The 23401-nt window shown below is 34.1% G+C and overlaps 3 protein-coding genes across 3 annotated transcripts in view; 1 reads left to right on the forward strand and 2 right to left on the reverse strand.

Annotated features, from left to right (window-relative positions):
* Nucleotides 1–23401, forward strand: part of hwt (SH2 domain-containing adapter heavyweight) — a 225575-nt gene that overhangs the window by 19651 nt on the left and 182523 nt on the right. The gene's annotated exons all lie outside the window — the stretch shown is intronic.
* LOC142978745 (uncharacterized) lies at nucleotides 4911–8249 on the reverse strand. Its single transcript, XM_076123298.1, has 4 exons — nucleotides 8090–8249; nucleotides 7280–7983; nucleotides 6993–7205; nucleotides 4911–6907 (listed from the first exon to the last, which is right to left on the reverse strand). Exons 1-4 carry the CDS (start codon nucleotides 8096–8098, stop codon nucleotides 5023–5025), a joined length of 2811 nt encoding a protein of 936 aa, XP_075979413.1. The 5' UTR covers nucleotides 8099–8249; the 3' UTR covers nucleotides 4911–5022.
* On the reverse strand, nucleotides 9376–15014 carry LOC142978746 (uncharacterized). The gene is made up of 4 exons (XM_076123299.1): nucleotides 14892–15014; nucleotides 13500–13909; nucleotides 11420–11632; nucleotides 9376–10139 (listed from the first exon to the last, which is right to left on the reverse strand). Exons 1-4 carry the CDS (start codon nucleotides 14898–14900, stop codon nucleotides 9788–9790), a joined length of 984 nt encoding a protein of 327 aa, XP_075979414.1. The 5' UTR covers nucleotides 14901–15014; the 3' UTR covers nucleotides 9376–9787.

The following is a 23401-nucleotide window of genomic DNA, read 5'->3' on the forward strand; positions in this document are numbered from 1 at the left end:
GTTTAATGATTAACAGTCAATGAAAGAGAATAGCTTGAAACGGGCCTTGTTATACCAGATAATGATTCCCGAAACTATTTTCTATTGTTTGCACACGTATTAAGTTTAATAAGCCCCTTAACTTTGGGATAAGTGGATATTTTCGGCTACCGTGTTGTGTAAACTATTTCGATGATGTAATTGATTTTGTCTGAGTAAGCGGATTTTAAAGCGAATATGTTTTACAGTTATTTGTTCGGCACATTTGCGATACGGTAACGATGAACCGTAATAAAAGCGAAGATTCATTTGTTTTGACATGATACTGGTTTTGGAATGTAAAACGGTTTAATTATTCCATTAAAGTCATTAACCGTATTTTTATGGCGGTTTATGGAAATAAATGTATATCGGTAATTCCATCGGCAAAGTGCTCGAATAATATAAGCATTGGATTACTATACGCAAGAAAAATAAGATATATTAGATATAGCTTCTATAGTAGGTAGAAGTGGTTATATTCATATTTTTATAATCAAACTAAGTAAGTTCTTTGTGGTTCAAGAAAATTTACTTGTTGTGACACAATTAATATTGCATCGCACTACAACAATTCGAAAGACCATAACAAAATTTACCTTTACGATATAATATTGAAATTTAAAATCGAGAATAAATTTTCATAGAATCCATTAAAATGTTGAAACTAAAAGCACCATCTTCATCCACACATCGAAGCAGATAAAAAAAACACGGAAATCAGATGTTGGGTGAAAATCACCCAGCTCCTGTTTACTTTGATCTTGTGGCATTAGAATTTACATATTTTGTGTGAGTATCTATCCTTACCTCTTTGATGTCCTTTCCGTTACGACTCATGTACACTGTACAGTCACGAGCAAAAGTATGTACCCACTGTCATGTTTTCTATCGTAATTGTTTGTATAAAAATATGAATTTAATTATCGCTTTTCAACGAACAGTACACATTGATTGTAAATTATTTACATGAAATTCTAGAGTAGTTGTTTTTCTATGTTAATTGACAAAAATGCTATTGCCTTCTTACCTACTTTGGGATCAATTATACATTTGGGATAGCAGCGGTTGTTATCGGTATCCAACAAAACACAGAAATAGGATTTTATACTTGTTCATAATGTTATTTTGTTCCTATAAATACATATTTGGATTTTTTGCCTTCATGACGCGGTCGTTTCTGTCTCCAACTGCTGACAACTAGCTCCCGGGTTTGATTCCCAGGACAGACAAAGTCCTATTGGTCTTTTTCTAATTTAGCATTAAATTCTTCTCAATATAAGTAGTAATTTTACTATTTCCATTTTAAATATGATATTGACAAATTGACAGTGCCTACCTGCATATAATTGCTTCTGACTGTACATGTTGTGAATCGATGGTGACTTGATAAAACGTTCTTTATGCATCCAGACAACTCACTTTATGTTGCTTTGTTTTGTTTTTGCAGGCTTTTATGTTTGAGTGATGTGTGGCTAGGTATTAAGATGAACTGTTTATAAAGGACTTCAAGAGGAGTGTTGTTTTTGAGTACAGCTTATATGTAGCAGTTTTAAGTTTACATTGTTCCTACATTTACAGAACAATATCTCTTTTCAGGTTTGTAGTTTGTAGTATTTGAGTAAAATATATAATAGCTCTTGCCTGTGACTTCGTCTTCGTGAACGTTATAATGTCTTATATTATGTTAAAAAAAACTTGGGATAAATAGGTCTTATTATTGACGTACCGAAGCTACAATACTGCCAAGTTTTATCAAATCCGTTCAGTAGTCTTAGTTCTTATTGATTGAGTTACAAACATCCATCTAAACATTCACGCTTCTCATTTATAACATTTTGATTGCTAGATTTTATTGTCACGGGTTGTGTTACAAAAAAGTAATACTACGCTGAACCTTTTCACATATTCACAGTACAGTTTGAAAACATATTGAATCCTATACATTACCGACGGCTGCGCTATGATTAGACGACGGTGACAACCAAACGAGGTTTGCTCGAATATACGATGTAATTTGCGTAGTCTGCAGACGCGGCGCAATCAGCCGCGCGTATTGTGTGCGGCCCTTTGTACTGTTTTCTTAACGTTAAACACGTGAATTTTGCTAACTTTATGTTTCAGTCTGCCTGTTGTATTCTATGCCTAGGTAAGGGAACAATAACGGGATGATTTCAGAATGTTATCACGATTAATCAGGCTGGAACACAAGATAATTTAAAAGCTAAACGATTAGACTGCTTCTGTCTAAAAGGCTGTGCCCGAAGATCTTTGGATTATTTTTCGTTACAATTAAATTAGAACTAATCGAATCGAACGAAAATGCTTAAAACCTGTTCTGTATTTTCAAAGGTTGACTTTATATAAATTGTTTGAACGTGATGCAAAATTCGCATATCCGAATGTGTCGTATTAAGAGTAATACAGCGGTCAATCTCCTCGTTTCAATAAATCTCCAAAACTCATGTCATTACCATAATATGACGCGCGAGACATCAATCCGTCCAAATCCTGGGATCGTATAATAATAATCCTAAAAGGATGATATCAATTCACATTCACCAAAACCTCGCTGAGCTGAAAGTGCTTAAAGCAATATGCAGTGACGTGTTAATTTGAGCAGATGCACAAGGCACTGATTATAGCGAGGGGAGGATGCAGTTTATGAAATTGACTATTGAAAGGTACATATAGGTATATTAGTACCCACCCTAGCTTCATCAGTATTAGCTTTTGCTAATTGCTTTCCTGGATATTGTTCTTTAATTAGAAACGCCTTGAGTATTTTTGTTTTTTTTCTTCGTACTTTGTGTCGTGGATTTGGGTTTCCCTTTATATTTATTTTTGCGATATCTTTCTCACTAATTAGATTAAGTAGTTTGTATGTTTATTAGCATTAAAAATGATCGTAAGATTATAATTTTAATGTTACTGAAATTGTTTGGGAAGTCGTAAATAATGTCTGGGGTTTTAAGCATAATTTTATTTAAAGTCGTAAATATTGTTTTGAAAAATATTATGGCTGTAAACCTTACTTACGATGTGAGTTTTGCAAAGGAGAAAAGAGTCAGCACTGGAATTTGTTGGTGCAAATAAACAATCTAAACCTACACTTCCCAAACATACTAATGAGATTCAAAAATATGCATTACCCCGTAGAGAATAGGGCATGTTGTTGCCAAAATTTGCTTGTCAAAATAAAATTACACCGACCATCGAGGTTTAAATCCGTCGAATGTTTAATGAGGAGGTAGATTTTTGTTTAATTAAGTTTCAAATAAAAGCAACTGGCGTAATTTGAATAACAATAAGAATGGTCGTTGGAGATGGCGAATCTTTGGGACTACGGGATCCTCTTTTGTTTTTGTTGTATAGCTCCCAACAACTGTTGTGAGGAACGCTTTGATGGAGTCGTTTCGGCAATTTCGTTGTATATTTTAGAGCCTTCTTTTGAGCTTGTGAATTTCATGTGTTAAATAAATTTAGTTATTCTTATAATTTGGACACGATATCTTCGTTAAGCTAAGTTAATTTGTACTAACAATTGGCTGGCCCTCATTTTATTCATTAACACAATATTTTATTAAATACATGCTTCTGTTCTTGTTTGTGTTAAAATTTCACTCAACACAGTAATTATGTTTCGTTCAGTAAACCAAAGTTGCAAATATTAATTTTCATAAATAAAATCATATACTGATTGAAGCTGCGTTAATTACATAAAAGCAACGTCAGAACAAAATATATCTGGTAGCCTCGAAGCTTTCAACAACAATGAAACGGAATGGGTTTGAGAGACAAGTTAATAGAGTTTTTAATAGGTTTCTACAACAGACTTTTGTGTGAGGTCTTTCATTTATTTTACTTTGAAATAGTGTCGGTAATGTTTGTATTGTGGCAACTTAAGATAACAGACGTCAATGGGTTTTGTTCGTTTTCTTCTTAGTTCAGAGGATCGATTGTAGAAGAGAAGTTGTATGAATGCTGTGGAGGTTGATTATTAAATAAAAGTTTTATTTAAGTCAGTATTGTTATTTCTTTTTTTGGTAATTATCGTATGAGTAGATTAACTCATATTCTTGAAGGATAAGAGGAGAATTCTACCTAAGAGACGGAAAATTATATCAAATATCTGCAGAGAAAACTACTGCAAGAAAAGTAATACTACTTATTTTGGATCCGCATCAAACCCAGCATTTTAGTCAGTAGTTGTAAACACCAATACCATTCACATTATCAAGGCAGTTGCTTACTATTTATTCACTTACTTTTTAATGAATTCTCAAACACGTGATAGAACACTATTAATTCAATTACTTTGTTGCTTTCTGTTGTGTAAACATCATTAGGCTATTAAATCAACCAAATACAGTTTTATTGGTCAATTAAGTGATTAACAGACGTTCAGACGAATCGATAACATGTAGTATGGTGCGAATTATTCTTAGAAAGTTTTCTAACGTTACGCTTTCAGTGCGGATAGCGAGATGATTCATCTCGGACACGCACGCGATCTTTACTTATGCTTTCGACACTATAGTATTTAAGATAAGTCTATTAATTTCATTTTAAATCCAGTTCCCACTTTGATATGATAAAGTGGTGGAATGTTTTTGACACGTGATAAAATTGCTGAACAGATTTTATAACTGCATGTTAAATAATATTATTTGTAATAGTCTGGCTCACTGGAATTGCAATATGCGCATATATAACGCATAAATGCGAACGATAGTTGAGTTATTTAAGTAATTATGAATTGTGTTATATATTTTTTAGATACGAAATTGAAAAGTATAATAGAAAGATTACAGTCAATGAATACTTCCTAATTGGAACACTTCACTAATTTTAGAATTATTTGGCAAAGTATGTGCATCGAAACAAATTGATAATAAATTAAAATAACTTTATTTTAAAAACCTATCCTAATAAATGCTCGAGGATTATTTACAAAATGATACTACAAAGCACTTACATTAATCACAGGGTTTTGTTACTAAATTATACGTACACTGGTGGTAGGTAGCTCTTCATTGTGGGACCCGCTCGACCTAATGGAGGTAAATTGACGACTTTAACAGGCGGAGGACTCAAATTTCTTTGAAGTCCATCAACATTATCATGTTCTGCATTAGCGAAGTTATTGTTCCTTTGTAAAACTTTATAGTTTTTTATCACTCCACGCAATTCTTCCTGCTGTTGTAATGTACGATAGTTTCTCGTATTTTTGTCTTCAACCATCTCTTGGTCATCATCGCCGGTGAAGTATTGCATTTCGTTCTTCTGTTTATAGTTTCCATGCATCTGTGGTTTTGGTTTTGTTCTTACTTTGCTCGATTCAAACTGGTTCCTTGATAAATAGTTCATTATTTCAGCTAGATCAATAGGCTTCTTTTTGATTGTCTTGATTTCGTTGTAAGGTTTTGAATCGAATTGAATGAACTTCGGGTATTTATCGGTTCTTGTTTCCACTAGAGGTTTTACTTGAAGGTTTTTGGTTTCATCCTTGATCTTGTTACCTATATCTTGGTCGTTCTTGTTGTTCCTAAAGAGGTTCTTTAAGAATATATTTTCTTCTAAAATCTCTTCAATATTTGCTTCCGTTGTGGTTGTTGTTGTCGTCTCCTTTACAACTTCAGGTACTGTAAATATTGGTTTGAAATCATTTTTGTCTTCGGGCACAATGAAGTCAGAAAACTTGATGTTACCAGAAGTGGACAAAACTAGTGGTTCATCAGTTGAAAGTACTTTGCTTTCATTTTCTTCTTTTAGCGGTTTGGGTGTAGTATTGTATTGCATGGATTTCTCGTAGCTTAAAGGTAAAACATTCAAATTCATGTCATATAAGTTAGCATTTTTATGTAAAATTCTCGTTCTTCTTGATTCAAAACCGCTGTCATCATAATTGTATTTTTGGGTTACGGTCTGACTCTGAGGAATAAAGTGATCTTGAGTTATAAGTTTTGGTCGTGAGGTCTGGCTCACTTCATTATTTGCTTCTTTTGTATTTTCACTGTTGTATTGATTGTTATAATTATTTTGTTGTTTATACCAGTCAATAGTATGTGTTGAAGGTGAAATTCTCTCTGTTGAATACTGACTTTCACTAGTCAAAGGATTGACTGTATTAAAATTTTCATTTCTATACTGTTTCTCGTTTCCAACGTTTGAATAGCCATTGAAATTATTGTAATACTGTCCTTGATTATTAGATTTCTCAAATTGATGTGGTGCTTCTACATTTTGTCCATTGCCGTGATTGAATTGCTGTTGTATCATTTTGGTGTACTGATCCGCGGTCATGTCACTGAAATTAATACTAATATCATCCTCACCAGACGATCGCGAAATTAGATTTTTCTCCATGTTGACATTTTGATTTTGATTTGAGTTTTGAGCATTTAAACCATACTGCCACCTCCATAACGCTTTATTACTTTCTTGTTCAGCTGTATCTTTCATGTTTGCTTCGTAGTTAACTATTTGAGGCAACGCTGGCCTTTCAGTTGTGAATATTCTCCCTATATTTTGTTGTTGTGGCGCGTTTACCGACGGAACGTGAGCGCCCTGTGAAGCCAGGAAAGTTATTTGCGGGGAAATTGTTCCACTGTTTTGTTTATTTTGATCTGTGAAATCAATGGTTTGTATAGGAGTTTGCGAACTGGCTGCGGCTAGTAAATTATTTTGTGTGTTAGAAGCTTGTGAAAAACTATGCGAGAATGATTCAGGAGTTTTCCCAGTAAATAAATTACTGAGATGCGGCGGTGAGACGGCGAATCGATGTCGTTTTTCGCTTTCACTTAATTCGTTTTCCTGTTCTATTTCATTCCATGATTTTGAACCCGGTGGCTTTTTGAGCTCTTCGGCAATATTGTATTGTACTGCTCTGTAATAAAAAATAAATTTTCATTAGCCCAGAACATATTTGAAAGGCAGTAATGGGAAAACTGAGCTATAAATATTATACAAACCTCTGAATAATTTCGGGAACTGGCGGCGGCACGGGCAAATGATCGCCACTCGCTCTAAAGCCGTTGGAGTCTGCAATATAATGGACCGTGTATGTTTTTCCGTTATCGCCAACGTATGAATATGATCCTTCTACTACTTGCTCCTCTTTATTTGAACCCATATTTTCCATTCGACTGTGTTGCACATAATGCGTCTGATCGGCGCCCAAAGCTCTAAAATAATAAAACGTTTTAGGAATCTTACATCGTAGTGGTCATTTATACATGTTGGTGTTTTTCATACTTACTCGTAGCTGAAGCTTCCATCTAAATCCATTTCATTCGATAGCCGTAGAATAGGTATCGCGGTTTCTGTTGTAGAGATAAAAACATTTGGTTGTGGCACGTATTGTGCCCCCTGATAACTAGCGGCTTTCATTTGATCCATACTGTTGTGGTCTCTCTGTATATCCGATATCACAATACTCCGAGGCGACATTGCTTGCATTAGTGAGCCAACTGTTGTTGTTTCAGAACTGAATTGGTATGGTAACTTGGTATCTATTCTATCAATGGGATGTTGAAAATTCTTCGGTATCGGTCTCATTTCTCTTTTTTCCATTTTAGGGCTTGGACCTTTTTGAGTTCGGTTATATGGGCTTCGAAAATAAGGTGGTATTGGCGTTGAAGATTTATTATCTTCATCGTCCTCGTCGTCCTCATCGGATTTCATTGGCAAAAGCGTTGTCGAGAGCACTATAGGGGGGAAGGGACTAGGAGATCCGGACGGAGATTTCGTAACTGTAGGCGGAAGGTACGGGAACGGGAGATTATTGAAATTCTTCATCGGAAAATATGGCATAGGTGTATGACTTTCAGGAGGCAGATAGAATTGTTTGTCAGGAGCATTGAACATGCTCGAATGGGATCCTTGAAATTGTGGTGGAAAAGTGAAGGACTCGCGAGCTTTACTTCCCACTGCTAAACTTATCATCAAAATTATTAGTGGTATCTGAAAAAATGTGAACAACATAGTGTTAGTAGCGCACACTTACATTTTTCATTAGTAATCCATATAAATCCATTTTCACTGTAACGCACGAACACTTTTCACTTACCAGCTTCATTTTTCTTGAAGCTGTAAACGTTTTTGATAACAATATTCACGTCACACTATAGCACTTGTGGAAAATAGACTGGTAATGAAAATGAATTCCGCATATATTTATACGCACGCGAGATGTGTCCAGGCATTCGTGAAAGAGATCGTTTGGCTTCAAACAACGTTTCTCTTCTTTGATGCACGCTTTTTACCTCGTTGTTTTTATCATATATCCAGCAATCGGTCGATACGGTTCGTAATTACCGTGCAAAGTAAAATCGACTTTGAATGATATGAGATTAGTAGTCTTTGACGGATTATTTACATACCTAAATATTGTTGCAGCGCTAAGTTTGGATCTATTAATACTTATTTATAGATAGCTTTGATGTCAGTTACCTTAGAAAATGTATGACATTAAGCAGAAGTAAAAAATTTAAAGTTGAGAATTACGGCTACCGTGGGATGTAAAGTCTATAATTTCGAGTGTGTACATATTATTATAGTATGTTGCGATTGGTTCCAGGAGTGATTCGAAAGAAATACAAAAAGACAAGTGATTCATGGTGTTTAATTAATTAAAGGGACCGAAACCCCCGAGGCGAGTATAGGGGGCACCGTTCGATAAATTGCAAGATAAATTAATGCTTTTTAAGCGGTCATACTGAATTCGCGATCATAAAGTGATGCAAGTTTTGTAATGGTCAAAGTCGAGTCAACGGCCCAAAAACCGGTTGGAGAGAATTTTTGGTCAAAATCCGCAGTTAAAATATCAGCCTCGTGTGAATAAAGTTTTGTTTTCTTTTTATTTTCTCGTTAGTAACGTCAGGTGACTGTTTTTAAACGGTTCTTTGCGGAATTGAAAGTGCTTATTTGTTTTTTAAGTATTATTTTTGTTTTTTACGGCATGTGAGCTGCCGCAGCCGTCTCGGGTTGCAATTATACTTTTTATTTCGTATTATGATACCTTTAATTGAAGAATTACGTAACCAATGATTCTTAATAGTATAAGTAATAAAGGTGAATTGTTTCTACAAATATCTGGAGTACCAACGCATAATAATATTGACATGGAAAAATTAATGTTGCAGCTTTCTTTGGGGTTTTGAAATACGATTGCTAATACCGGGGATTTGTTTTTTTAAATGAAGCTCCGAAGATTTAAAAACCCATATATCATGCCCACTGAATAAAAATGTCGCCTGCATAATCGTCTTTGTTATACTGTTTCTCATTCAACACCCACATCTTAATCTTGACAAGGCTGATAAAAAGGTACATTTGTAAAGAAAACACAACAGATATATACAAAACTTATTTATTTATTACCGATACAAATATCACTGGCTTTGAACATACAATACTATCACAAACCTGTCTCACCTCTATCAGCGATCGAATTCACAATTCATAATCGTGACTAAGATCACTGACAATCGATTGGATGAATCTAATCGATTTGATTAATGTCCCTAAACGTTCAGAGGTAATATTATTCGTATACCTATGTGTTTTTGTCCATCAAAGTGTATCAAGTACAAAAAAAAAAATATATTTCCGGCAGTATATGAAACATAAATTCAATATTAAAATTGAGTTATGTACAAAATGCTTTGTAAGATGCGCTTTAACGGACAATGCACGTAATAATTTTAATATATAAATAATCTCTAATGTCGTGGAAGTCGAACATTTGTTTAATCAGTTAAGAACGTTAAACGTTGTGATTGTAGGGTACGTAGTTCGTTGGCTGCTGTGGGTAGTATTGTTGGGGCTGGTAGCTTGGGATCTGAGGCTGATTGTAGCTTGGAATTTGAGGTTGGTTGTAGCTTGGTACTTGAGGCACATGGTGGCTCGGTACTTGAGGCACGTTGTGGCTTGGTACTTGAGGCACATTGTGGCTCGGCACGTAAGACGGTACATTAGGGTAAGTGGGCACTGGTTCCTTGGTAGGGTACACGGGTTTAGGTGGCTGGACGGGTTTGTTGGGGAAAGTTGTTACTGGTGGGTAGACTGGTTTAGAGGCGGGGACCTCATCGTGGTGGACCCATGTGGTCTCCTGGACGCTGTAACAAGTAAAAGATTATAAGAACATGTGAAAAAGAACAGAGAGTAAGGAAAAAATAAATTATATTTTTAAGGATTGAAGCATTATTGGCCTACTCCAAGGAAAAAAAGCGTGATTTTATGTTTACATCACTCTTTCGCACAGAGTATGTATCTAAATAATAAATCACTGAATGTAAGGTAAATTTAATGCTTTTAAAGCGTCAACACAACTTTAAGAGCTATGATAACGTGAATGTCACATAAAAATAGTTTGCACCTTCAGAGATTTTTATGTACCATAACGTTTTACACGGGTGTGACATCATAAAATACTTTATTAAAATGATACCTAGAGCAATACAGCAAGTACTGGAAATCCTAAACAACCAATCGATTTCATCGTTACGTTTTTATCCTATTTATGACCAGCGATAAAAGCATCTAAGTATACCGCAATTACATTTTGTCGACAAACGCTTCTGATCTGAGGACTTATCCCAGAACAAAATGTTTCTGCATTGCTGACATTTTGAAATCTCAAGGATTTCACGGTAAATAATCAACTATTTCTAACTATAAGGGCGTACAATAAAAAAAACACTCCACCCTTATTCTACGACAATTTCTATAAAACTTATGTTAGTTTTATATTGTTATTATTTGGCGGCATTTGTTCCGGTTGCTGACAGGTCTCGAAACCATAACTCACTGGCTAACACGCCCCCGCGTTTGGGAAAATAAATAAACTTTGTACAAACTTGTTCTTAGTGATTCAAGGACGAAGTACTATGGAGAATATGTAATGGTTTTAGCTTGAAAGGATTTGTGAGTGCCTTGATTAATAATGGATTTATTCAAATCGAAAAAAAAATCTCGAACAAGAAAATTCTGATTAATTCATAAATCTATCTCAAGTTATAAATGAGTTGATTAAACACCATAATTTATCTATTACGCTTTTTAGAAAAGACGTGCTTCTGTGTTCAATCAACATGTCTGACAGTAGCGACTGTTAGTCGCGCCAAGTGATATAAAAGTCAGTATTCTAGCGATGCAAACTAATTGGTAAACCAATCAAAATATATTTCCTATATGATTTATCCGTTCAAAGATGACTCTCTAAACCATTTGCATAATGCAGGGAAATTATACATATGCCTTAAAAAAATATCGAATGTTTCCATCGGGCTGTACCGAGTTCGACTAGGGAGAACATTACAATTATCCCCAGACTATTTTTATGACGTCATTAATGACTAAGTAAAGGCTCTTATTATCTTCTTGAACGAATACTTACGGCTTGGTCGGAGCCGGGGCAGGCTCAGCAGTAGGCAGATGAGCGCCGTACGCATGGTATCCAGTCTTGTCAGCCCAGTAGGTGGTGGTGTAGATCTTGCCATCAGCTCCCTTGAAGGAGTACCATCCCCTCTTCACAAGGCTGTCCTCGTCCTTCTTGCCGTTGAGGTAGAAGCCTTCCTCGCTGACGTGAGTGCCATCGGCAATCTGGTATCTACATAGAAAAAAATTAAATACTTATAGTTTTTCAAATTATAGTAACTCAATTTTTAAGTAATAAAGTGAACTTTGAAGTTATCACGGTAATGTTAGTTTGAATTAATTTGAATAAATAAATTTGTCGGAGTATTCAAATATGGTTTGATTTTTATAATGATGAAGGATCACCGATACAGTTGGATTGCGTTCTATGCTTTTTTTTGAAGCAATAACTTACTACTAACAATCTTTAAGCTTGCTATCGAACAATATCAATTGAGAAACTTTGTCCGCAATAAAACAGATTACTTATAACAAAATATCTAAGTTGATAGTACCTATAGTTTGAGGTGAATTGAGGCTCAAAATGTTTGAGTGACATCGTAAGCGTTTATGAAAATCCCGAAGCCATCATATTCTTTGTAACCGTGTCATAGATATTAGAACGGGTTTTGGGTGAAAGGATATTATAAATTAATATCGAACAAAAATGAGATCTATAATACCAATAACGTCTAGTTTAAAAGAATTTTATCGGAAGCTTGAATTTATGGTTATTAAAAACTCAATTTAAATATTATAAATATGTATATTAGTTATTAAAATCTCGGTCACCTATTAACACATTAAAACAGAATATATGACTATTGTTGTTAAACGTTTTGTCTTTGCATTTTTTCTTTGTACCCGTCCTACCAAGGTCTGCGGCACTATAAAGATTACCATCACATACATTCAGGATATACTTAACAGTTTTTTATCCGTCCTATGTATGCCATCTGTTTGTTATCTTCCGAGGGCTAACACATACCTACACGTTCATTGCTAAAAAACGTCCTAACCTCCTTTTTAAACATTACGACTTAAAGCTTTTTGAAACTAAGTAGATCGATGACTATCAGTTAAGGGTTCTTAACCAACTTTCCTACAAATGTAGGTAACACCGTTAGATTTACTACTTTATGCAAAAAATCTTCCGTTCATATTAAAAAGACATTCTTTCTTTATTAGGAAACGTGATTCGAAATTAATTCTGATAATATAGAGACGTCATACAAATTATGAGCCAATAAATTTTCATTCCGACAAACGGTATATTCTGATTTTTATTTTTCTCGCTTTATACAGTGACTAAACAGTTATATGGGGTCTTGAATTGCGGAATTAGGACCTTTTTTGGGAATCCATTTCAACGGTTAAGGTGTAAGATAACCGGAATGCCCGTGATTTTATGTCGCGCCCATACAATGCGCCGTTGTTCGACCGTTAGGGATAAAATAACAGATTCTGCGATTTTTACATAATACATATTTGCATTTCAAACAGTAATGACGGTCAATGATGATGCGTTTTTTATGCTTTTCACGGCGTGTTTATTGTAGGTGTTGACCGAAATGTAACACGTTTTATGTGCTAGATACTTGGTGATTCGAGACAAAACAAAAAATGTCTACGCGTATAAGTTTTAAGTTGACATTAGGCTGGGTAAACAAACTTTTAAGGTAAATAGTTATGGTACTTTACATCAAGTTGGCAAGGAAAAGGGGCGCGTCGTAGAATGAAGGAGTTCGTAGGCTTACCTAAAGCTTTAAGAGCTTTACGACGCTATTTTAGTTTAGATGTCTCAACAGGTGTTTTGTCGTCTTTATCTTGTTACAATTTAGTAAATTGTCTGCTTTCACGGATCGTTGTTTTTATCTGGTAAATGTCTATACGTTGAACTTAAGAAAACTACATAACTCGCTTAATGTGATCGGTTTTCAACATACATTAGACTAAAAGGAAATAAAAACGTAGGTTTTCGTACGCAACTTAAATAATAAATTTGTATCGATACATTCGCAGTGGATTTCATAATACGCTCTATGGAAACAGTAACTTACTCGTATCTGTAGTATCCATTGTCACCAATGTACTGTTCGTTCTTGATCACGGGGACAGGAGTAGTCGTAGTTGGGGGGTGAGGGTGGGGCTGAGGCTGAGGCTGTGGGGGGTAGTTATGATGATGCTCATGAGAAGGAGTATTTCCATAGATAAAGTAGTAATCGTTCTGAGCACCACTGGGTGGCTGGTCATGCTGCACTTGTGGGTTTGTGTTCTGCGGCACTTGCCATTGAGGAGGTCTCTGGCTTGGAGGAATGTAAGGATATGAGGTCTCAGATGCCTTCAAGTCCGCTCCTTCTTTAAGTAACTCAATGTTAGCCTCCGCCGCTACTGAGTCTTCAATGCTTTCTATCTGAGCTTTGTCTTCTTCGGCGAAAGCCAATGCCAAGACGGCGGTGAGAACGAAAATCTGGGGAAGAAATTTTTGAATTAGTATTTTGGAATATCGGTTGGTCAACTAATTGTTGATGTTCATATTGCGCGTAGATACTTATATTATAGTAATATGAGAAAAGATAATACAAATTTGACAAAAAAAAATACAGTTTAATGATATTAACGCGAGCTTTTATAGCCTTAAAGCGATATTGATCTCTTTGAGGAACATTAATACTAGTTTCTTTTACGATTCTTTATTTCATGAACTGTCGTAAATACTTTTAATCGTTGAAGTTATCGGTTTGTGACCATGAGAAGAACTATCATAAGAAACGTATTTGGTTCTTTTAACGAAATCGTCTATAGTGAAACATGCAATTTTGTTTTCGTTTGTTTGTAGTTAAGGTGTTCTCAAGAATTTTAGGAAGGTGTAGGCGATTAGGTTTTTTGTTTCTTGTTGCATATTTCCGAGATCGAGATGAAGATTAACTATTTTGCATTGTTGAAATTTCTGCCGGTTTTGTTTTAGGTCTTTCTTTTGTTGCGATGTTTTAGATAATAGTCGTAAACTTTTACTAATAAAAACTATAAGTTAAAAGAGTATCTATTTTATTTATTTTGTTGATAAAGTTGTAATTTTGATATTATAATATTTATGTAGCGTTAAATATATTCTTTTAAACATACATATTATTGTAAGTTATTTTGACACTTAATAAACTTTCATAATATTGGCGTGTATTAAGTACCTTGTAATATCTACCATTTCATATTAGTTTAAAAAAATTTAATTGCAACTTTTGCGTAAAGTTCGACTTTTTAGTTTTTACTGTAAACATCGCGAACAAAATATTTTTAGTTTTAAATTTAAAAAAAAAATTATTTATATAAAAATACGTATAACCACATAAAAACACGGCGTCCAAAAAACAAAATTGCAAATATTTTTTATAAATTTCGGCACTTATTTTTTTTCACTGTATGGCACTGGCACTAAAATTCCGAGGACTCACCAGCTTCATGTTTGTGTCCTTCCGAGTCGGTTCCCCGTTCGATACTGTGGTGTCATGGATTCGCCCCACATTTTTATAGCAACGTATCCTGCGTCCTCATGCGTCCGCGCATCTCGGCTTGCGCATACGACGCGAGATTCAATGACCTCGCTCTTAGAACACGCATCAATAATAAATTATATTAAAGGAAAACATATATTGAAATGGGTTTTTTTGATTTTGGAGAAAGATTCTACTTCCTTGCACTAGACGTTCTTGCCAAAAAATATTTTAACATATTTACATCAAAGAGACAGAACATCATTTTAAAATTTATTTTTAATTTAAGGGTCTAGAACTAGCGAAATATTTTTTTACAATTAATATGGACATGCAATTCATATTTTAGATTTTATTTTATTTATCAATTAAATCTGAAATCAACTCAAGAATTATTTGAATTTATATACCAACAAAGCATTTTTTCATAACACTCCAAAAGTATATATTTACAAGGGTGAATAAACCCTAAAATAATAAACCGTAAAGGGATGACTTCATTTTAGATAATAAAAAGCGTTAATGGGGTGCTTTAAAAGTCGGTCATTTGATTCACAATTACAACGAAATAAATGAAACAATCATTTCGAAAACATTACGTCATTACCTGAATCATTGAAAACATAACAAAATAATAAAGTTAGGGAAATTGGTACAAATACAAACAGTGTCTGAAGTACAGTTATAAGTATAAATTCGTAAACTGTTACAGTTTTAGACTATTATCAATAAAATTGACAACGTGATTTCGTAATGTTATCTGAAAATTAATCTTGGAACTAATGCTTTATGTTTGACATTCATGGACATATTTAAAAACTTGTTAAAATAATAAATATGACAAATACTTGGTCCATCTATGGGTACAGGAGTTTGTTGTTCATATTCCTTGAAAAGACTGTCAACATTCATTTGCACTCCCTGCTTTGATTTTCTTCCCAAATTTCTCCCCATATTACATCCATTTTCTATACTAATTACGTAAATATATTTCTTAAACCACGGAGTTGGAATTCCGATTCCGAAAAGCTAGATGTACAATGTTTGTATGAACAAAACAGTACAGCATATAAAATAATAGTAATAGTAGCATAAATGAAACTTAACGTAACATCTTCATTCATAACTATTCGTAGGCGTGTTTATTTTTAAACTTAGTAGAGGACGGATATGTAAGACGTAAATTGATATAATTGGTATTGGAGGCTTAGGTCTGTGAGTCATCTGATCCGCTTGTGTGCAATCATCTCAAGGCTATATCCCAATTTATTCCTTGCGCTTCAAAAATTTGCACGCTTCAAAAAACTGGTTGTGGAAATTTATAAATCCAAATATTAGTTTAAGGTAAAATATTTGCTAGTTGTAAGCAAATTGCAAATGCTAGTAGTAAACAAAACGTCAAAGAACGTTTTATATTATAATTTAATATTTATATCTTTACGTCGCAAAAAGGCTTTAATTACCCTTAGGTCTCTTACTGCAGTGAAATATAAATATTATGTCTAATCGTTATATTTAATTTGTAATGTGGAAATGCGATGTAGACAAAATCTTAATGATTTTGTCTACATCGCACAGATTTTTTTTTATATTTCTTTCTTTCGTATTAATCACGACTCCATCAAACTAATTGGGCTAGGTAAGTATATCAGGCTTCTTGGGTCTTTCCCGTGAATAAAATGACTAAGAGTAAAAACAGGAAACTACTTTATCCTTCAATTTTTTTAGAGCTATCGTTTAAAAAAACGCAATCATTTTGAGTCATATCCTTTGTAGGCACTATTGGACTGTCTTGGACACGAGGCTGTGGTATTTGAAAGCCTCTCATGTAGGATCTGTAGGGTAAATCCGAAACGTCACTGACTAACCGCCGTACTCAAACCGATTGCACGGTTTTGCGGGGCACTGTCGGACATATAACTGTGTCTAAACAAATAATTTATGAAATAATAAATAAATAAAATAAGTATTTCGTTGCGTCAATAATATGTATAAATGTCACATTTTTTAAAGCATTGTTATCAATAAAAATTGTGAAATCACTACAGTATTTTAAAAATCACTGGGTATTGTTTGTTGTCCGAAAACAATAATTTGATTGAAACTTTCTAACAAAAAAGTACGATGAAAAATATGACAGCCTACAATTTTTCTGACGCTGACTGTACATTGGACTAAGAAAACGTCGAATAATAACATGTACTAGGTACTTCCAAAATACTATAATTACTTATACTATTTTTTTTGTGACCAAGACCAGAATTATTAACTGTTGCAAAATGTCCAGTAAACCAAGGTAAAACGCCACGATCCCGTCAATTTCTATCAAAAATTTCAGATTACAGTTGTGCTTCGAATTATTTTTAAATCAAGAGTCTCATGACAATCCATAAGTCGATGAGAATTCTAACCACACCTTGCATAAAAACTCTGTCTCTAAGGACATTTTACCAGTTAACCTATTCCCATTACAAGTTTTACTAATAAAAATCATAAATAAAACAAATTATAGTCAAATATTATGTCTAATATATTCAGAGAGGTGTTGTATTCACTGTTAATATTAGAAAGCAAATGCTTTATGTATTTATTATGCAGTTTTTCGGAGAAAAATAAACAAAACTTACTAATATATTTTCACGGGTCATATTTCTAATGATGAATGGGACTTGCGGTTTTAATTCTAGAAACACATAGTTTAAGATATTCACATAAAAACACTTATCGTGTATCGGCAGATAAGTTTGCCGGAGTTTGAACAATGACGCAGAGGCAGCGAGTACTGACCAATGGCAAAGTCGATTTCAAATCCTTTCTCGTTCAAATCTTTATTTTTCCCCATCATGTAGTAGGAAAGTTCTTGTCTCGAAATTTATTAATTTATCTATCCTTCCTCCACCAACACCGAATCATGATTATGGTGAAATACATCTACTCATGCACATAAGCCTAATCACTAAGTGTATAGGTACATGAACAATTAGACTGTAGATAATTGATATGTATACGAGAATTCAACGAAGAAGATTCAGTATTCAGTTCCACTTATAGACAATAATTAATCCGTACTGTTAATACGTAAAAATGCCTGATCCAGCCAATTTCTTATTTTACTGCTCCAAACGATAGATTTAATAGCTAAATGTAACAGCTATAATATCTAGGAACAGCTTAATTTCGTCATAACAATACTTACAAGGTTACAGCGTCGTAATCTTGTTATATCGTAGCAGTAAAACGTTATGAGATCTAAATAGAGTCAAGTTCAAGGTGACCCTATATGAACATAGAGACATAATATACATTATGTCATTACATAACCAATAATTGCTAATAGTGGGTAACCATATATGATATGTTCGTCGTCGGACAAATAATCAAACTAATTAAGGTTGGATTCCCGAATTCAGAAATTAATGGCAGCATCTAATTTTGGTATAAATTATTGCATATACTAGGTTAAAAACGGGCAAGGCAGCCCGAGTGTGTTAGGTATATACTCGGCTTAAATAACGGATCCAAGATTATAGTTTAATTTGGTTAAGATGTTTTGGAAAAATATATGTTTTCATGAAATATGAAAAAGTTGCTTGATTAAGTACCATATCCGCCCAGGATCTTTAGAGAGTCATGCTCAACTCAAGTCCATTTAATTTTAGGTTCTTTAAGATTAAACTCTTCAATTAATCACTAACCTTAAATTGACATGAAAATTATAACAATTGAAATAATAATACGCTATCAATATCCCAAAATTTGACCGTCTCCGTACGCAGTGCACATTTTAAATTAAGGAAACAATCTTGAACGCTTATAAAGCTTATAATAATTAACTTGTTATATTAAAGCCGACGTCTGTAGGTGTATCTTAATCGTTTTGCATTTATACATGAACATTTACTTACGTTTCAAATTCTTTAAAGTTACCGACTATACTGCTGTACTTGGTTGTACCATGGTACAGTTGCCAACAACTTTTTTAACCACTAAACTGTTGCATGCATCTCTATTTATGAAAACGTGTGTACAGTGTTATTAATGCGCAATCGGATAAGACGTTTAGCACAAACTTATAATATAGTTAAGGGAAGTAATGTAGTAAATGTCGGACAGAATATAGATTCAGAAGACCTATTCAATAACAATATAAAATAAAACATGTTTTTGGGACTACATTGGTTTTTACGCTACTGTGAAGTTCTGATTTGCATAATAGCACTCCATTGGCGTAATCATCATATGTTTTAAAAATTGACGATTTCTGCCTCCGACTGTACATTATCTACATCGAATCCATGCAGTTTTGACTTAAAACGAAGTATTACAGACGTGTGGAGAATTAAATGAACATCAACGTAACATATTGTGTTTTTGCCATGAATTGAAAATATCTCATAAATGTAAAGGAGTCATTATTTCCCTATTGGTCTAATGTTCAAGCTTTATATAGAAATTGAAAGATAAATAAGAAAAAAGCTATTATATTTTTTATAATAGTCGTTGTTGCTAAATTGACTAATGTTTATTGTGATGTTAGCAATCCTTAGTCAAGTTTAAAGCTTTATTTCAATTGAGTCTGTTTTGCACAAGAGTGTCTTGTGTCTTAGGGTCCTAGTTGCTTCCAAGAAAGATAAGAAAGATCTGTCATTAAACCTAGACTGGTATTTTTGATAGGGTTGGAACTTTCTTACTTTCTATTTTTAGTTATAATTAATACTCTATTTTTAAAATGTATAAAGTAAAGTGACTTTACCTGTCTATCATAGTTTTACTTCTAAACGGTGACATAATTTAGATGAACGGTGAGAGGGTTGTAGACTGTCTCTCTGGGTAGAACATAAACTGCTTGATTTTTCAAAATAATACCATTTGTAAGTAGCCGGTATCTAAAGCTATTTTGAATTATTGGAACTACCGAATTTTTAAATAAACCTGACATTTTCAACCGGTCTCAAATAATATTGCTTAGTTAGCTATACTTAGGGCACAATGTTCGCTGTGAACATGTCTCATAATTCGGTACATTTTACACCGCCTCTTAATTCCCCATGTTATTGGGTTACAGTATGCAAATGTCGTATTAGCATATGTAATAGTGAGCCAATGTTGATTTTGTGAAATGTTTCAGCTAAAATGTTGGGTTTTTACAATCATATTTTGAGGTTTAAATTGTATATTAAGGTGTGTCGGTGATTCAGATTTGAGTTTAGGTATTGTTGTAATTTACTGACGGATACAATGATTTTTGAAGGACATAGCATGGGCACTGTTTTTTTAGAAATTAAAATGGGTAGGTAGTGTCGTTTATGTATTTCGCTTCTTGGGGGTCTATATCTGTTGAATCCTTGGTATATTGTGCGATCTACAAGATCCTAATTTTCATTTATTTTTTGCTCTTTGATATAACCATCTAAATACTATACTTAACTGACTGATTATGATTCATCTCAAAATAAATCCTGTGTAACTAATGAACACCAAACACGAATTTATCTCTTGAAATCATAATATTTTCTGTATCATGGGATTTAGAACGCACTCTGCGATCTTGTCACATGACAAAAACAATAATTCCATTTGATTTATGTTGAAACCATATCAAAGAATTTCGGGTCTTCCCACATACAAGAATGCAAAGCGAAATGCAAAGTTATGTATTTTTGTGTAAAATATACCCTCCTTTTCATATGTGCGTGTTTAACTTATCGTCGGTATCTCAGTAAAGACTTTTATTTAGAGACAATGGTACAAATAATTATAAAGCTCACATGCTGAGGTTGCTATGTTATTGCACCACATTGCCCCGATTTTCGTAATTCAATTTTCACATAGTACAACATCTAGGTACCACGTCACGGTACGTTTGGTATAACTAACTTTGTGCCAAGTTTGCATTGTGTCCATCGGGAAGTCACAACACTTTGATGTACGAATGTACGGTTTAATAATGTATGTTTATAAAATTTCTAGTGATATTGATGATTTAACTAGTAACAATAGTCGTTTTATGTTCGACACATGAGAGAGAACAGCCATATAAACCCCTCGTTAGCTTTCTAGCTCTATACCATCTATGATTCCAGGGCGCCCAGACATTAGTTATTTTTTTAGAGATCAAATATGTATGTAGAATAACATAGTGAATACGGGTGGATTACTTTTGACCACCCATATTGATGAATAAACATCAAAATTCAGTAAGTATACCGATAGCATAAACCTGAACAGTTAACATAAAATAAGTACAGTTGTGTAACAACTACATGTTAAAACAATAAATAATTTCGACAGGCCCTTATAATTTAATGTGGAGAAAGAATATTTCGGGGTTAACGGTAGTTTTATATTGTTCCAAAAGTATAAACTTTTAATTCAGGGCGCATTTTCGACCTCGTTGACGACCAACTTAAGATATGGCAAGGATATATAAATCTAACCTGCTTTTTGTTTGTTTCAGGTAAATTCCCCAACATTATGTACGTGTACAAACAGGATAAGTAAGTAGAACTATCGAAGGTAAAACATACGATAAACATATTCAAATGGAAAAACACTTAGGTTGGATTTCGGAGCACGGATTTCGAGAATCTTATCGTAGGTACATGGATTTTTAAACTGGTGCAAACTTTACCTATCTTATCAAAAGTCTGTAATTAAATCAACTGTGTTCTTAACCAAAGATCCAGACTCGATCGGAGATCGGAAACGATCTTTCATACAGCCAATGCAAGATATGAGTCAGAACATTAAAATTAAAACATTCAAGATAACCAAATCGAACCGGATTAATTACTTCCCAACAAAACAGTACTAAAGATCTTCAATAAATGCGTCAGATATTGATGTATCATTTATACCTTTTGCTTTATTGTCAAGATATCATACCACTTAAGGTGAAGATAAATGCACAATCAAATTATATGCTTCGTTTAGGCGTTAGCTGTGTGTTAGAGAGGTTTTTTAACAGCTTTTGAGAGTGTTTTGTTAAAATGACTGTGCGAAACTGTGCCTGCATTATTACATGCGATATTGGTCGGAAGAGGTTGCAGGTTCGAACCCGAGGTAACACGCTAATGACTTTTCGAAGTAATGTATGTAATTAGAAATAATTCTCACTTGCTCTAAGGCCCTTCTCCCATTACGATACTTGTAGGGTACGATACTCGAGTATAATACTAGTTGGATACATGTTCGCTACCCGATGCTCGCATATTATGCAACTTAAAAGTTACTAAATTCATCATTTGTGCACACTCGTTTTTTGTAGACTGACGTTATGTCGAGCGACTCCAGTGACGATGAAGCTCTTGCAGTTTTTTTGTTTTATAGAAATAGAAGACGTCAACGCAAGAGTAGAAAATACTGGATTCATCCATATATTGAAAGAAACATAAGCCCAAGTCTTGTCTATTGTATTTTTTCGCATGTATTCGGGTAATTTGTAGTTATATAAACAAGCATATTTTTCAATTTCTTGTACAAACTTAATGTTTGTTTCTTGCTCCGCCGCCATCTTAACGAAACGCGCGAGACGCGACGCACAAGCGACCAACACGGCGGGTATCGCGAGACTAGTCGCGAACGCGTAGAATACCAGTATCGTAATGTGAGAGTCTCCATACAAATGTATGTGAGACACTTCGTGGCGACTAGTCTCCGAGACTAGAGTCGCGCGGGCGTATCGTAATGGGAGAAGGGCTTAACGGTGAAGGAAAAAATCGTAATGAAACCTTTGCATGCAAAATGCAAAAAATTGTCTAATACATTTATTGAGGTCATGCAAAGTCCCCGGCCGGCCTGGTGGATTCAATGCCTAACCCCTCTTCCTTGTTTGGGAAGAGACTCTTGCCCTGCAGTGGGACAGTGATTAGTCAAAAAATCAATAACAATAATGAGCATGCGTTGTGTCAAAGATATATAGGGTAGCTCGGATTGTCGCTGGTTTCATGGAAGACTCTGCACGTTCTTACGTACATAATGAAGAACACCAGTGTTCATAAATATAATGTTTTGAGCATTAACGCTTCTGATATCAGCTTAAAGTGTGTAGATGGTGGCGAAGTAATCACAATATATTGTGAAAGAACATTAGCATTTAGTATGCGTTACTACCTTTTTAGGAAAGAATAAGGTATTGTTATGGGTTTTAAAAGGGTAATGTTTATTGTGAAATAATCTGTATTGTTAAATATCAAACTTTAAAAAGAGCATTTTTTTCTCATCGCTGGTGTTTACTTATGTATTACTTTTAAAAGTTTATTTAATATATAGATATTTACAAAAAATATTTTCTTATATTCCTTCTCACTGACAGAAATAAGACCAAAAAGACAGCTCTGAATCTGACGCTGGTCTACTTAACAAAAACCATAACAAATCGCAAACTGGTAGCGGACAAAATCTATCTATTCTAATACCAGGCCAAAAACTACTAATGCAGTATAATTAACATAACTGGTTTATCTGCATTC

Source organism: Anticarsia gemmatalis, chromosome 15, assembly GCF_050436995.1.
Source record: "Anticarsia gemmatalis isolate Benzon Research Colony breed Stoneville strain chromosome 15, ilAntGemm2 primary, whole genome shotgun sequence".
Classification (NCBI taxonomy): Eukaryota; Metazoa; Arthropoda; class Insecta; order Lepidoptera; family Erebidae; genus Anticarsia; species Anticarsia gemmatalis.

What these genes read in the sequence shown, in the direction of transcription:
- LOC142978745 (XM_076123298.1), bottom strand. An exon ending in GATGGAAGCTTCAGCTACGA is followed by an intron (nt 7,206 to 7,279) that starts GTAAGTATGAAA and finishes TTATTATTTTAG; the next exon opens with AGCTTTGGGCGCCGATCAGA. An exon ending in GTTCCCGAAATTATTCAGAG is followed by an intron (nt 6,908 to 6,992) that starts GTTTGTATAATA and finishes TTTTTATTACAG; the next exon opens with AGCAGTACAATACAATATTG.
- LOC142978746 (XM_076123299.1), bottom strand. An exon ending in AATGGATACTACAGATACGA is followed by an intron (nt 11,633 to 13,499) that starts GTAAGTTACTGT and finishes TTTTCTATGTAG; the next exon opens with ATACCAGATTGCCGATGGCA. An exon ending in GCCCCGGCTCCGACCAAGCC is followed by an intron (nt 10,140 to 11,419) that starts GTAAGTATTCGT and finishes TACTTGTTACAG; the next exon opens with CGTCCAGGAGACCACATGGG.